General features: G+C 37.6%; 1 protein-coding gene across 3 annotated transcripts; it reads right to left on the reverse strand.

Moving 5' to 3' along the window:
* Nucleotides 1-1,379: 1,379 nt before the first annotated feature.
* LOC121975899 (pentatricopeptide repeat-containing protein At5g42450, mitochondrial-like) lies at nt 1,380-15,357 on the reverse strand. Of its 3 annotated transcripts, XM_042527826.1 has the most exons (6): nt 12,984-15,357; nt 11,496-11,616; nt 9,955-10,243; nt 1,990-2,096; nt 1,827-1,897; nt 1,380-1,758 (listed from the first exon to the last, which is right to left on the reverse strand). In XM_042527826.1, exon 1 carries the CDS (start codon nt 15,324-15,326, stop codon nt 13,077-13,079), a length of 2,250 nt encoding a protein of 749 aa, XP_042383760.1. In that variant the 5' UTR covers nt 15,327-15,357; the 3' UTR covers nt 1,380-1,758; nt 1,827-1,897; nt 1,990-2,096; nt 9,955-10,243; nt 11,496-11,616; nt 12,984-13,076. The 3 variants fall into 3 exon arrangements, with proteins under 3 accessions (XP_042383760.1, XP_042383761.1, XP_042383759.1); XM_042527827.1 differs by lacking the exons at nt 9,955-10,243; nt 11,496-11,616 and adding an exon at nt 2,170-2,567; XM_042527825.1 differs by lacking the exons at nt 9,955-10,243; nt 11,496-11,616 and having other exon boundaries at nt 1,384-1,758.
* Nucleotides 15,358-15,566: the final 209 nt, after the last annotated feature.

Below are 15,566 nucleotides of genomic sequence, written 5' to 3' on the forward strand. Positions count from 1 at the left end.
TAAGGATAATACATAATCTAAAACAATTCATACGTAAATTTTCACAATATATACTGAAATTTTACTATTTTGTACAAATAATCCACTTGCTCTTGGCATTTTCTTATTAGTGAAAAAGTAATGGTAACAACTTGTTTTTCCTACTTGGTTGCTCGATTACATGTAAGTTTGCATTAAGATCATGAAGGAGGTGCCACCGAAACTTTATACTCAAATTTCTTAAAATAATATTTAATCTAAGGTAATTCATACTTAAATTTATTTACAATGTATACTGAAATTTTACTATTTTGTACTAATAATCCGCTTGCTCTTGGCATTATCTTGGTAGTGAGAAAATAATGATGGCAACTTGTTTTCCTACTTAGTTACTAATTACATGTGAGTTTGCATTAAAATCATGAAGGAGGTACCACTTGAACTTTATACTCTCATTTTTTTAAAATAATATTCAATCTGAAACAATTCATACTTAAATTTTCACAATGTATATCGAAATTTTACTATTTTGTACTAATAATCTTCTTTTTCTTGGCATTTCCTTAGTAGTGAGATAATAATGGTAGCAACTTATTTTCTACTTAGTTACTAATTACATGTGAGCTTTGCATCAAGATCATAAAGGAGGTGTCAATTAAACTTTATACTTAAAAGTCTTAAAATAATACTCAATATAAAATAATTCATACTTAAATTTTCACAATGTATACTGAAATTTACTATTTTGTACTAATAATCTACTTGTTCTTGACATTTCCTTAGTATGAAATAGTAATGGTAGCAACTTGTTTTCCTACTTAGTTACTAATTACATGTAAATATACATCAAGGTCATGAAGGAGGTGCCACCGGATCTTTATACTTAAATTTTCTTAAAATAATATTCAATCTAAAAAATTCATATTTAAAATTTTACAATGTATACTAAAATTTTATTATTTTGTACCAATAATATACTTGCTCTTGACATTTCCTTGGTAGTGAAATATAATAGCAACTTATTTTCCTACCTACTTACTAACTAAATGTGTGGTTGCTTCATAAGTTCATACACAACCTATTATGTACTAGATGCTCAATTTATCAAAAATTATACTCAAGATTGGATTATTTGTGAATAACTTGGCTACAAGTCTCCGTATACTTATATATTCATTTGATAATGCATGTATGCACCATAAAATGTTTCATTTTAAATACAACCTGTGTAAGTTATGCACTATTTCTATTATGAAAAATAAATTATATTTTATATCAGTATTTCCCTAGGTTTCAAACTAAATTAACTCAAAATAATTCAAAACCACTCATGACTACATATCATATATAACCAACATTACCTATTTTCTAGATTTCAACACAAAAACATCCACTTTCCAAAATATTAAGCATACACACTTAATAGTAAACAAAGTTTATCAAAGTCAAAATATCTACAGACACACCAACTCACAACCTAAATATGTTTTCCACCAACAACCATAATCACATGGGATAAATTAGCAAAGACTACTTTTTCATAATTCCATTTTCATATGATAAAATGATGGTTGCCATGTGTGCCCGATAAGTGTCCATTTCACTTCTCTTTCATAATTCCACATTTTATCATCGTCATGCGCCAGATACTCAATCCACAAACAAATGTAAACACCACAGTCGCGATCTAACCTTGATGACGACACTTTTTCTTAGTTATCGTGACAACACCAATGTTGAACTCAAGAAATGCATCATGTATCCAGCTAAAAATCGTGCCTGCAAATATTGGTTATGATTTAAAATTTAATTTTATCGGTTATTGAAATACAAATGATGAAACTCACATAAATTTTTGCTGTCCTAAAAGAAGATGGATGAGGCTTTGGGTTCATCACCTTGAATTGACCTTCTGTAACTGAATAGATTAACAGAAACCAATGTCATCCATAGTTCAAGGGAAAAATAATATATTTGCATCTTTTAAATAAATTTTCATTCAGATCTTACAGTTGGTTTCTTGTTACAGAAGTCAATTTTCCAACAAAATCCTCATACTCCCCATTTCATAGCGTTCGATTGTTCCTGTGTCATTCCAATTTATCGAGCACTTCTCTCTACATGTAGAAATAGAGTCATAATTCTTAAAAATTAAATAAATCAATTGTAAGGTCAAAGGATAACAAAAACCTGAACACCCATGTCCATGCAGAAAATTTCAAATCATTTCTTGTGACTTTACTTTTTCATTATTCTCATGTAATATTCAATAATTTCCCCTCTAACTGGATTACGAAATAAAAAATCACAGAATTCGAGCCCACCAAGTACCACATTATCTTCCTCCCACATGACAACACTACAAAATACGAAAATTTATTTTATATTACACTAGAAATAAATAATATTTCAAAAAGGAACCACATACAAGATTAACATATTCCAACTTATCTTGAGAAAGATACTCTGTTAACATATTTCGCTCTTCATCCATTGCTTTTTCATGTCCACAAAAATCTGCTTTTCCTCTAAATTCATTCATCACCCTCGACAGCATTCCTTCGTATTTTACGTGTGATGGTGTCTTCCTAAGTGGGAGATAGATTTAGGAACATAAGAAAAAAAACACAAACATGGTTAGCAACAAACAAATAAAATTAACTCTATTTTACCGATTCCACATTACAATGTCAATGAGCGATGCTAAAACCTCTTTGCCCGCCTTTCTTCTACGTTTTGGTGTTGTTCTCAACGGCGTAACAAACATTTCAACCTTTTTTTTTTCTAAACACGATATGCCCTTGTCATTACGGTCATTGCAATGGACGACAGGAAATGACTGGTCATGCCCATGGCTAGAGAACTACCAATAATTTTCCATGAATCACTTTCATCATTAGTCCCCTTCACAAAATGCTCTGCTGATATAATATTCTTTTCCACAGGCACTTCAAGAAACTGATCAATATCACCTTCAACATCAACTTTGACTTCCAATATCTTGTTCTCTGTTTTCCTACTAATACCTTCACTAGATTCATCTTTCTCTTTGGTTTTATACTCATCCGTATTACTTTCACATTCAATCTCTGGCTCGTGTTGTGGTTCACCATCAATGTATTTTGTTATCGGTCCACTATTCCACCAACTTGTACCATCAATGATTTCGCCACACTTTGCACATTCTGGGATCTAAAAAATTTGATTCATATAGTAAATAAATGTTTTGTTAATTCCATTTAGCAAAATATTTAATTATTCATAATATTACCGAAAAACATCCTCGCTTTTGATGAAAAAGTTTATCTGAAAATGGTACCATGAACAACACGTTTCACAATTAAAAATAAATTGTCACTACAACTGATCATATTTGAATATACCTATTAAAAAAATATGAGCTTACTTTAGTATAGTCAATGCATTTCAATAACTTCTCAACCGAATCAACTTTTTTAGGTATCTTATTTTCACATCAACGGAACAATCGAGAAAAAGTACGTAGAGAATGCATAACTTCAAGACAAGGAATTTTTTCATATAGTCATGCCTAAATAAATAAATATATTAATATAACAATACAAAACGTAATAAAAGCATACTTAAAAAACTCACCATCAAACCAACGATTGAACCATCTAAACACTTCTTTCTTGGAACATTTCCTTCTCCCTTTCCAATATATTTTGAAATTTGGTAGTTTAAAAATCTATATGCCGCATCTCCCCACGAATAATTAAAGAAGGTTGTCAAGTCATCAATGTATGACATAATGAATCAAGGTGTTGAGTAGTAGCCAACAAGAAAAATGATACAATTAAACACAAAATAAATAAACATCCTAACAAAATCATCAATATCGGAGTTATTCTCTTATCTAGCTAAGGAGGAAAGTCTTGTTGGGACCTTGACGTCCGCTAGAGGAGGGGTGAATAATGTCTCACCCAAATCATCACTTCCTACACTTGTTAATACACAGCAAAAAATAAAAGACAAACTAACAAGAAGAAAGCTAAACTCTATAAACAATAAGGAAAGACAATAAACCAAAACAAACCGTAACACAAGGCGTTTATGTGGTTCGGAAATTAGGGCTCCTACTCCACGGCTGTCCGTAAGGTGGACGATCCCAATTCGTAAGTGGATGACTCCCCGAAAACCTCCGGCTAGCTCAAACCTCCTTCTCGGTGGAGAAACCTCACCACAAACTTGATCTAAACACTCTTAAATCACAAGAAGAGCTTGGAGGCTTTGGAAGACTACTAATAGAGGTTAACCACCTCTATTTTGCCAACTTTAACCAAGCTTCCAATGTTTGGTTATATAGGTCACGAGTTGAAAAACCCCGTCTACCAGTCGACTGTCAAAACCGTCAGTCGACTGCCCTCTGTAGAGATTCGACCGTTACAACCCAACGACTCGATACCAATCGACTGATACTTCCATCAGTCGACTGCTCCATACTAACCGAACGAACAGAAACATTCAGTTCGCTCCCAGTCGACTGCCCGATCGACCGCACCAGTCGACTGCTACAGTACTGCTACAGTAACACTACGATAATGCTACAGTAACACTACAATAGTGTTGCTGTACTGCTACAGTGCACTACAGTAAAACTCTAATCCTATGATTTAACCCCCGAGTACATTCACTCAGCACTCGTTCTCGCCCGACCAACCTAGACCTAGCCTTCTAGCCTCATCCATCAGCCTTGCGTCCCTCGGATGCCTCTCCATCCTTCACGTCTTGCCTTCTGGAGCTTCCATCGACTTTGTCATTATTGTCGGGTCTTCCTTTGCCAAGAGGTCGTGCCTCCGGGAATTCATCCATTGCCAAGTAACACTTGGACTTACGTTGCCAAGACTACATGCTTGGACTTACACCGCCAAGACTCATCCTTGACTTTCCTCCTTTGCCAAGATCACCCTTGGACTTTCCTTATTGTACCTGTATCCTACACACTCACAATGCATATTAAATACAACAATAAATCTAACTTAAACCTTTGCCCAAACATCAAAATCTAGAGTACCCAGATTGCTCCAACAATCTCCCCTTTTTGATGTTTGGAAACTCGTTTAAGTTAGGGAAATAATATAGCAATACACATGCAAATAAATATGCAAATCAACTCATGCATAAAGAATGGAACCTAAATCCCTAGTCTCCCCCTTTACCTAAGCTCCCCCTTGAGCTAAGATTTCTTGCAAAGATAAACTTCTCGCCCTTTGCTAATAAATGAGCAATCGCTCCCCCTTCACCTAAGCTCCCCCTTGAGCTAGAATTTTTTACAAAGGTGTGTAGGCTTCCCATTTAAACCTAAACTTCTCTCCCTTTGACATACATCAAAAAGAGCTCCAACAATATCCTAATTATTGGACTCTTTGACCTCTGATGACCATAAACATCATGTATTAACCCCCCCATAAGATTACATACATGTTCACCACTCTTTTGGTTATTTTCTAATACTGAAAAATATTTTCAGACCGTATCAGTCGACTGCTATAAGTTTCAGTTGATTGTTATTGTCAAAATGAACTTACAGAGACATTCTGTGCTCATAAACAGTGTTACCAGTCGACTGGTATAAACCCCAGTCGACTGCCCTCGTCAAAATGAGCTCACAGAGACCTTCTATGCTAAAAAAACATTGTTACCAGTCGACTAGTACACTATTTCAACAAAAATCAATCTTTTTTACCCAACTTCAAAAATGCACTAGAAATTCCACAGACCTCCAAAAAATCTCAAATTTTATGGAGAGATCTATTTTATCCATGTCTACTTGGGAAAAATATATATAAAAATATATTTATCACAGATCCCAAGATTGACACAAAATTCAAAACTAGCTAAATGGTTCAATTGAACTTTGACCTAAAGTCCTAATTTTGACTTCCTCTTGATGTATCTGATCATACTAAACCATAATGCATCCCTAGCATTAGTTTATATGACATCTATACATCAAAAAATAATTTTCATGCAATATGAACTCAATTCATATTTCCATGTATGAAACATATCATAATTGTACCAACCCACTAGATAGAGACTTAAGTCTGTCTCCTAACCACTTGACACATTTGATAACCCATCTACCATGGGTCCCAAAGTCTCTTCCTAATCTTAAGAATCTTAACCTTAGTCACCGCCCTTGGTGACTCATCCACTATGACTACACCCACATGGTGTACCATAGGTGACACTTGACCTACAAAACTCACATTCTTAACATTAGACATCTTGTCTTTGATTAGTTTCTTCTTGTCTTTCACTTTGAACATCTCATCCTTGCCATAATTATATGTCACCCTAGCATATTCCTTCTTATTGGCCTTAGATGACTCTCCCTTGTCCTTGATCACACCTCCCTTACCAATGTCATGTGCTACCTTAACACTTGACCTCCTTTTGATCTTGGAGGGACCTAATTTTACATTTTTAGGTCTTTGACCTCCAAAATACATCTCAAGTCTTTTAGGTCCAATAATGAACTTCTCTAGGACTTTCTCCATTTCCTCAAGCTTAGCCTTCAAGACTTGATTTTCCAACCCTAGGGTTCTAACCCTAAAGTCACATGTCCACCTTGGACATCCCTAGACCTACCCACCTTCCTAGGCATATGTCTCCCTTTCTTGGGATTAATGCTTAGATTTTCACCTACTTTCCTTTCCTTTGGCAATGTGGTTTGAATCTTATTAGGTCTACTCTTACTAGATTTAGCATGAATAAGTCTCCTAAGGTTATCTCCTACATTAACCATTTTCCTATCATTATATCTAAATCCATGATTATGTTTGGGCAAATAATAAAAATTATTTTCATAATGCAAGGAAGAATTTAAATTTGAACTTAAATTCATGTTAGGGTTTACCTCCCTTACCATTGAAGCTCTCTTCTTCTCTCACTTCTTCAAGTGCGCCAATTTCTTGAGCTCTCCTCTCCTTGGGCACTTTGTGTGATAGTATCCCCACTCACCACATGTGAAACACCTAATGTGCTTCTTCTTCTTCTTCTTCTTCTTCCTACAACTCACATTAGTTTCTAAATTAACTTTAGTGAGTTTAGGGTTTACCTCCTTTACCTTCTTGAGCGAATGACACCTACTCTTGTAGTGCCCCATCTTACCACACTCAAAGCATTTGATGTGATCCTTTGTGCTCTTCTTGGTAGTTGAGGTAGAGGGTTGAGCTTCCAAGATCTCCTCTTTCTTGGATTGCTCTTCTTCCTCTTCACTTGAAGATGTGGACGATTCCACTTCTTCCTCCCTTGATGATGTGGATGATACCTCCTCAACTTCCTTCTCCTCCTCGGATGTTGAACCCGTGCCAACAACCGATTGGTTTTTCTCTTCTTGGATCAATGAGCCCTTCTCCTTGGACTCCTTCTCTTCTTGGATTTGTGTAAGACTCTCATGAAGCGCAATTACCTTTTTCCAAAGGTCACTTGCGTTCTCGTATTCACCTACATTTAATATCGCATTAGGAGGTAATAAATTAATTAAAATTCTAGTTACCTACTTGTCCGTCTCCGATTGCTCCCTTTGCTCCTCGATCTAATATCGAGGTCGGAGATGTTTTCCCTTCTTGTCTGTTGGAGCTTTAAAAGGTTCCTCCAACGCAATTCATTGGTTCCAATTCATTTGGAACAACATCTCCATGCGCTTCCTCCAATAGTCGAAGTCCTCATGCTCGTATGGAGGTGGGATTCGGATGTCCCATCCGAGAGGTCCCTCCGACTCCATCTTCTTCCTCTAGCTGCTCTCTTGATGATTAGTCTAACAAGAACTCACCTAACTCTGATACCACTTGTTGATACCTTAACGTCCGCTAGAGGAGGCGAATAATATCTCACCCAAATCGTCACTTCCTACACTTGTTAGTATGCAGCGGAAAACAAAATACAAACTAACAAGAAGAAAGCTAAACTCTATAAACAATAAGGAAAAATAATAAACCAAAACAAACTGTAACACAAGGCGTTTACGTAGTTCGGAGATTAGGGCTCCTACTCCATGGTTGTCCGTAAGGTGGACGATCCCAATCCGTTGGTGGATGACTCTCCGGAAATCTCTGGCTAGCTCAAACTTCCTTCTCGGTGGAGAAACCTCACCACAACCTTGATCTAAACACTCTTAGATCACAAGAAAAGCTTGGAGGCTTTGGAAGACTACTAATAGGGGTTAACCACCTCTATTTCGTCAACCTTAACCAAGCTTCCAATACTTGGTTATATAGGCCACGAGTTAGAAAACTACGCCTACCAGTCGACTGTTAAAACCATCAGTCGATTGCCCTCTGTGGAGATTCGACCGTTACAACCCAACGATTCGATACTAGTCGACTGATACTTCCATCAGTCGATTGCTCCATACTAACCGAACGAACAGAAGCATTCTATTCGCTCCCAGTCGGCTGCTCAGTCGACCGCACCAATCAACTGATGAAAACATCAGTCGAGTGCTACAGTACTGCTATAGTAACGCTACAGTACTGCTACAGTGCGCTACAATAAAACCCTAATCCTAGGATTTAACCCCCGAGTACATTCACTCAGCACTCGTCCTCGCCCGATCAATCTAGACCTAGCCTTCTAGCCTCCTCCATCAGCCTTGCGTCTCTCGGATGTTTCCCCATCCTTCACGTCTTGCCTTCTGGAGCTTCCATCGGCCTTGTCATTATTGTCGGATCTTCCTTTACCAAGAGGTCGCGCCTCCGGGACTTCATCCATTGCCAAGTTACACTTGGACTTACGTTGCCAAGACTACATGCTTGGACTTACACCGCCAAAACTCATCCTTGGACTTTCCTCCTTTGTCAAGATCACCCTTGGACTTTCCTTGTTGTACCTGTATCCTACACACTGATAATGCATATCAAATACAACAATAAACTTAACTTAAATCTTTGCCCAAACATTAAAATCTAGGGTACCCAGATTGCTCCAACAAGTCTCTCATAGATCACACTTCTGCTAATATTGCCAACTTTTCCTGAGAAATGTCGAGCTACAAATTTAGATTCCAGATTGACATCTAGATCAACTAGTTGCCCTAAATAACGCAATCCAAGAATATGGAAAACTCTGGCGATGTAAAGGGAACAACAATATTTTCACCAAACACAAATGAACAAGATTGCAACTGGAATCTTTTTAAAATTAGATCAACTCTACAACTACTCTACAACTACTGATGGGCAATTGGGCATCTTTAGCCATGGACCAAGTAGGGTATTTTCATTACTCTTTTTTTGCTTAGCACTCATTTTTGGGTCGACTTCAGCCATTACAGCTCTGAAAAAAGTCGGCGAACAACGCAATAGAGTTTTTTGGTGCTTTTAACCTCCTTAACTTCTTTGCTACTTTTAACCTCCTTTGCTTCTTTGCTAATCTTAACCATCTTTAATTCTTTACAACCCTTAACCTTCTTTCCAATCTCAAAATATCATTTCTTAAATTTCTTAAATTTTTATACCATTTTTGCACCAAAAACATAAAACAAATATCCAACACAAATTTATCATTCAGATCATAAAGCAAACATTTGCATAGTTACAAAAAAATAAGCATTCAATTTAATAGAAAAAATTGAATATCATCACTAAACTTGAACAATTTACTAATTGAAGAACTTTAACTCCCCCACTTCTTGACGGTTGACACTATACTAATGGAACCGATTTCTCACATTAATCTAGACTAATTTCTCTTAAAACATTTATGATTTAGTAGAAGAATTTATAGGTTCATAATAGTTAGACACTTCATTTATCTATAAAAATGATACTAAAATGTAAAAATCACCACCAAATAACACAAAATATTACATAAATCGCACAATGATTTGCTGAAAATTGAGAAGCCAAAAAATTCAAACAATAACCAACAACAAACGAATAATGTAATATGAAAATCAAACAAAATGAGATTAATCGATCAAAAACTGCAAATAACGAAGAAACTTACTATTTTTTGAGATGACTAGCTGACTTCGACTCTGTTTCTTTCGTCATTTGCTTCAGTCTCCTTGTCGATGGGTTTGGTCGGTCGGTCGGTGGATCTTGACGGTTAGAGCTTTACATTGTCATTGGTGGGGATTGGCGGACAAATGACTTTGTTTGGTTAAGGATAGAGATTTTCCTTCGTAGGGATGGACTGATGGATGTGGCTGGGAAAGAAATTGGGGAGAGCTGAGGATTGACGTGCTTGGTTAGGGTTAGGGTTTTTCTTTCATAGTTATGTCCGATGGATGTGACTGGGAAAGAAATGAGGGAGAGGAAAAGGTTATAAATTGATGTATGAGGGAGTAAAAAGAAAATTTTGGGGAGTGTAAAATAAGTTTTTTTTTATAGGGGGAGCAAACATAAAAAAAAATATTTATGAATAGGAATTTTTCTATAGTTTATCGTTAATAGTAGTTATCAGAATTTTTAAATTTTAAATATAATATCATTAGAAAATAAATAAATTAATAAAATTTAATAGGAATTTTTTAAAAAATAAATATAAAATTAGGAATATAAATATGATTTATATGGATTAATACAATTGGTTAGATTTTTTTATTTTTAAATATAAAATATCAAAATATAAATTAATTAAAAATAGTTATCAGACTTTTTAAATTTTAAATATAATATTATTAGAATATAAATAAATTAATAAAATTTATTAGGATTTTTTTTAAATTTTAAATATAAAATTATGAATATAAATATGATTTATATGAATTACTAAGACTTATTAAAAAAAATTTAACTATAAATATAAAATATAAAATATCAAAATATAAATTAATTAATAATAGTTATAAGACTTTTCAAATTTTAAATATAATATTATTAGAATATAAATAAGTTAGTAAAATTTATTATGATTTTTAAAAAATATATATATAAAATTACGAATATAAATATGGTTTATATAGATTAATAAATTTTATTAGAATTTTTTAATTTTAAATATAAAATATCAAAATATAAATTAATTAATTAATAATAGTTATCAGAATTCTTACATTTTAAATATAATATTATTAGAATATAAATAAATTTATAAAAAAAAATAATTTTAAATATATTTTATTGGGATAATTTAATTAAGGAGTATAAAAGTCTATTAAAATTAATCTATTTAACTGAGGAATTATTTAATTAAATAAATAATTAATTAATTAAAAGAAAAAAGAAAAATCACAAGCATTGAACGACTCACGTAGGACGTGTTCGCCGTCGCCAGACCTGTCACCGAAAGCTTCCGGTGACAGGTCTAACGGCGAAGGCGTCCGACGACGGCGGAGGCGTCCGACGACGGCGGAGGCGTCCGGCGACGGCGGAGGCGTCCGGCGACGGCGGAGGCATCCGGCGACGACGGAGGCGTCCTGCGACGGCGGAGGCGTCCGGCGACAGCGGAGGCGTCTAGGAACGCATCTGGTGACAGCAGATGCATCCCATGACCTGAAAGCGTCACGGGAGGGGAAAAAATTTATTACAAAAATAAAAACTTACTGATCGTGTTGAGCAGAATTTCCCGAATGAGGCATCCAGCGAGTCCAGCTATAGCGGAGGCGTTCGGCCACGGCGGACACGTCTAGGAACGCGTCCGGCGACAGCGGATGAGTCCCATAACCTGAAAGCGTCACGGGAGGGGAAAAAATTATTACAAAATTAAAAAAACTTACCGATCGTGTTGAGCAAAATTTTCCGAATGAGGCGAGAGGCGGAGGAGGTTAGGTTGTCGAACCGGCAACGATTTAGGATTTTAAATGGGGAAAAAAGAAATCCGAAATATTCGCGCCGCCCAGTGCCGCCTAGCCCAGCAGCCCAGTACCTTTTCGGTGCAGTTGTCGTCTACCAAGCGCCTAGGCGGCCGCCTAGGGTGCATTTTAGAACACTGCTATATAGAGAGAGAGCGCTAATATATTCCCCGATTCTCACAGCGCAACTATCCACGATTTTCGCTATAGTAGTTATCTGTCAGAATTTTTTTATTTTTCTATTGTAACAGCACCCCATCTGAATTAAAAAAATCCTAAACTATTTTTTTACTATAGCAGCGTCACATCATAGCAACTACGATTTCGTAGCTGCTACAACGTGCTAGTCCTACCACATTGTAGCAACTACGAAATCATAGATGCTACAACATGGTTAGACCACAAACCAGAACGTTCTAGCAGCTACGATTTCGCAGTTGCTACAACATGATTAGACCAGAATATTATAGCAGCTACAATTTCGTATGTAGCATATACGAAATCGTAACTGTTATAACGTGGTAGGACCACAAACTAGAACATTATAACGGCTACGATTCCGTAGTTGCTACAACGATAAATCTACTAATTCTGACTTGGCATTACTATAGTAGAAAAATAAAAAAAAAAAAATACTACGAAGTAGAGACTCTCTATATATATCTATAATCTTACCCTCTTGTGTTAACCTTGTAAGCACCCAATATATTTTTTTCCTTTATTTTAGAGTTTAGAATTTAGGGTTTAATAAGATTTAGATTATAATATTAAAGTTAAAGAAATTTTAAAAAAAATATTATTCAGTGCATAAGGTCGAGATCATAAGATTGTTTGATGCGCTCAGGGGCTCATGGAATGTCTGCTTAACCCGTACGTCTTGAACTGGCCCACCCCTGACAAGCCTTTCTTCCTCATAATTGAAGATTAGTCTCCATTTTGGGTCACTTTTACTTTGTGATGATTTAATGAATGTTAGTTTTTAGTCGACGAAATCTCTTTTGTTAGAAAAAATTTGTTGCCATATCTATCTTTAATGTACTTGTAATGGGGCGATTAACTCATACAACAAAATATCTAAACTTTCCAATAAGTTATCTGATCATTGAAATATAGGAATCTGATCACGAACAACCAGCAACATAGTCCCAATTCATTCTATATTACTTCAACAGAAGGGCAAACTATAAACTTAGCACAAAGAATGAATTAACTGATTGAATTTCAAAGTAGTATGACTGACCTGATAGTAAACTCAAACTGCCTCATAGATAGCAGCTCCTGCCATCTGTCTTGCGCTCCTTCAGATTATGAAACCACCTTCTGCTCATTTTCTTCACAATGTCAGTAATGCAGAGGTAAGAGGTAACTTATAACCTGTCATTTCTGACATCACAAGATCCAACATTTCATAAACCTTCAAGGAGTCTGGGTGCTTCATACCCCAACTGAAGAAAGTATGAAGTTGATTTCTTGTCTGAATTGAGCTGCACCCTACATTCTTCTTCATTCCTAAGAGTTTCATTTCAGTTCTCACCTTCGCGACATCTCTCCATCTGCCACAAGAAGCATATGTATTCGATAGCAAGACATGCCCGGCTGAATTATGTCTTTCTAATTCCCACAATCTGTTTGCTACTCTCTGGCTCATATCCTCATCCCTTAAAGAAGCAGCACTCAGCAGAGCTACCAATGCATTAGCTTCTGGTTTGATAGGCATTGTGCCAATCAGTTCCTCTGCTTCCCAGAGATGACCGGCTCGAGCTAGCAAATCGATGATGCAGGTGTAGTGTTTTGCCTTGGGCACGATGCCATAAACCTTTTCCATTGAGTTGAAGTACTGCAATCCTCTATCAACTAAACCACGATGCGAGCAAGCAAACAGAACAGCCAAGAATGGAGCATCGTTCGGAGTTACCCCAGCACTTATCATTTCATCGAACGTGGTTATGGACTCATCTGCATACCCATTATCTGCAAGCCCTTGGATCATTGCGGACCAACAAACTAGGTTTTTTTCAGGCATCTCGGAAAACATTCTCATGGCACTCTCAATGTCTCCAGATTTTGCATACATATTGATGAGTGCCGTTCCAAGAAAAACCTCATTTTGAATGCCAAGTTTTACAATCCTACCATGAAGGTTCTTCCCTCGGTCAATTGAACAAAGATTTGCACAAGCAAGTAGCACACTGGAAAATGTCATCTGGTTTGGCATTTGTTCTGAGACTAGCATTTTATCGAAAGTCTCTAGCGCCTTCGCGAAATGCCCATTTTCTGCATAACCAGAGATCAATGCGTTCCAAGATGCAACATTCCTTTCAGGCATCACTTTGAAAAGTTCTTCAGCTTCCTCTATCAGATCATTACAGCTATAACCTGCTACCATTGAGTTCCAGCATACAGTGTTCTTCTCAAGTATCAAGTCAAAAACACGGCGCCCGTCATTTGGGGCTTTAGACTTGCAATACATATCGATCAGAGAACTAGAAACAAAAATATAGCTCTCAAAACCAACCTTCAATGTGTAGCAATGTACAGAGCTCCCAAAGAGAGAATTCCCGCAGGCAGCTGAGCTGCTGATAGCACTAGCAAGACAGGAGCCATTAGGCTCACACCCATCGCGAAGCATGAGGCAGAAAAGATTCATGGCTTCCACAGACTCCCCACTCTGACCATACCTTGCAATCATGGTGCTCCAAGAGACCTCATTTCTCTCCGGCATTTCATCGAACAGCTGACGCGCTTGCTTCAAGTCTCCCATCTGCGCATACACATCAAGTAGGATCGTCCACGATACAACGTCTCTTTCCTCCGTCTCGTTGAACACAGCCCTTGCCTTCTCCAATTCACCCACTCGGAGGTAAAAACTGATCAAGGAGTTGCGCACTGAGAGATGCCTATCGAAGTTTGTCTTCACAATTAGAGCAACGATGCACATCGCCAGATCGAACTCACCAGCAAGCACGCAAGCTTTGAGGATACATGTGAAAGTCACCTCGTTCGGCATGAGGCCGGACGCAAACATGCGGAGAAAGTTCGTCAGGGCGTCGTGGTGAAGCCCGTTGAGGGCGAACCCGCTAATGAAGGCCGTAAAGGAGACGACGGTCTTGCAGGGGCTGCTCTCGAAGTAGGCAACGGCGTCGGCGACGTCGCCGCGCTTCATATGGCCGTCGACCATGAGCGTCCACGTGACGGCATTCCGCTCGGTCATTCCGTCGAACACCTGGCGCGCGGAGACGAGGTCGCCCGAGCGGACACTCTCGGCGATTGCGAGATTGAAGGAGAAGAGGCCGGGAGTGCGGCGGGACTCGGCGAGGAGGAGGTCGCGGTCGGACGGGCGGCCGGAGAGGGCATACAAAGCTAGGATCTTGGAGGAGACGGAGGGGTCGGCGGAGATGCCAGCGCGGAGCGCATGGCCGTGGAGGGCCAGCCCGAGGGCGGCGAGGCGGCTGTCGAGAGCGCATTGGCGGAGGACGGAAGCGAAGGTCTCGACGTAGGACTTAAAGATCTTGGGGGAGGTGAGGGAGCGGCCGCCGTCGAGCCGCCTCTTGAAGGTTCGAAAGAGACGGCGGCATAAGGGCATAGGCGAACTTTGAGACCCGCACAGCGTCTACGAGCTGAACGAAACAAATAAAGCCGGAGATTTTTTTGAAAAACAAATTTTAAAAATAATATTCTGCCCAAATTAGGCCCTGAAATTTTAAAAATAGCAATCATAGCCTTGGCTTTTGTATTATTTTATCTTAATTAACATCCGATATTTCACAAGAAAATTACATTTTCAGTCATATAACTTACATCTTTTTCAATTTTAATTCTGTTA

This window comes from Zingiber officinale, chromosome 4B (genome assembly GCF_018446385.1).
Source record: "Zingiber officinale cultivar Zhangliang chromosome 4B, Zo_v1.1, whole genome shotgun sequence".
In the NCBI taxonomy this organism is placed as follows: domain Eukaryota; kingdom Viridiplantae; phylum Streptophyta; class Magnoliopsida; order Zingiberales; family Zingiberaceae; genus Zingiber; species Zingiber officinale.

Coding starts and splice junctions, on each gene's coding strand:
- LOC121975899 (XM_042527827.1), bottom strand. CDS start 15,326: ATGCCCTTATGCCGCCGTCTCTTTCGAACCTTCAAGAGGCGGCTCGAC.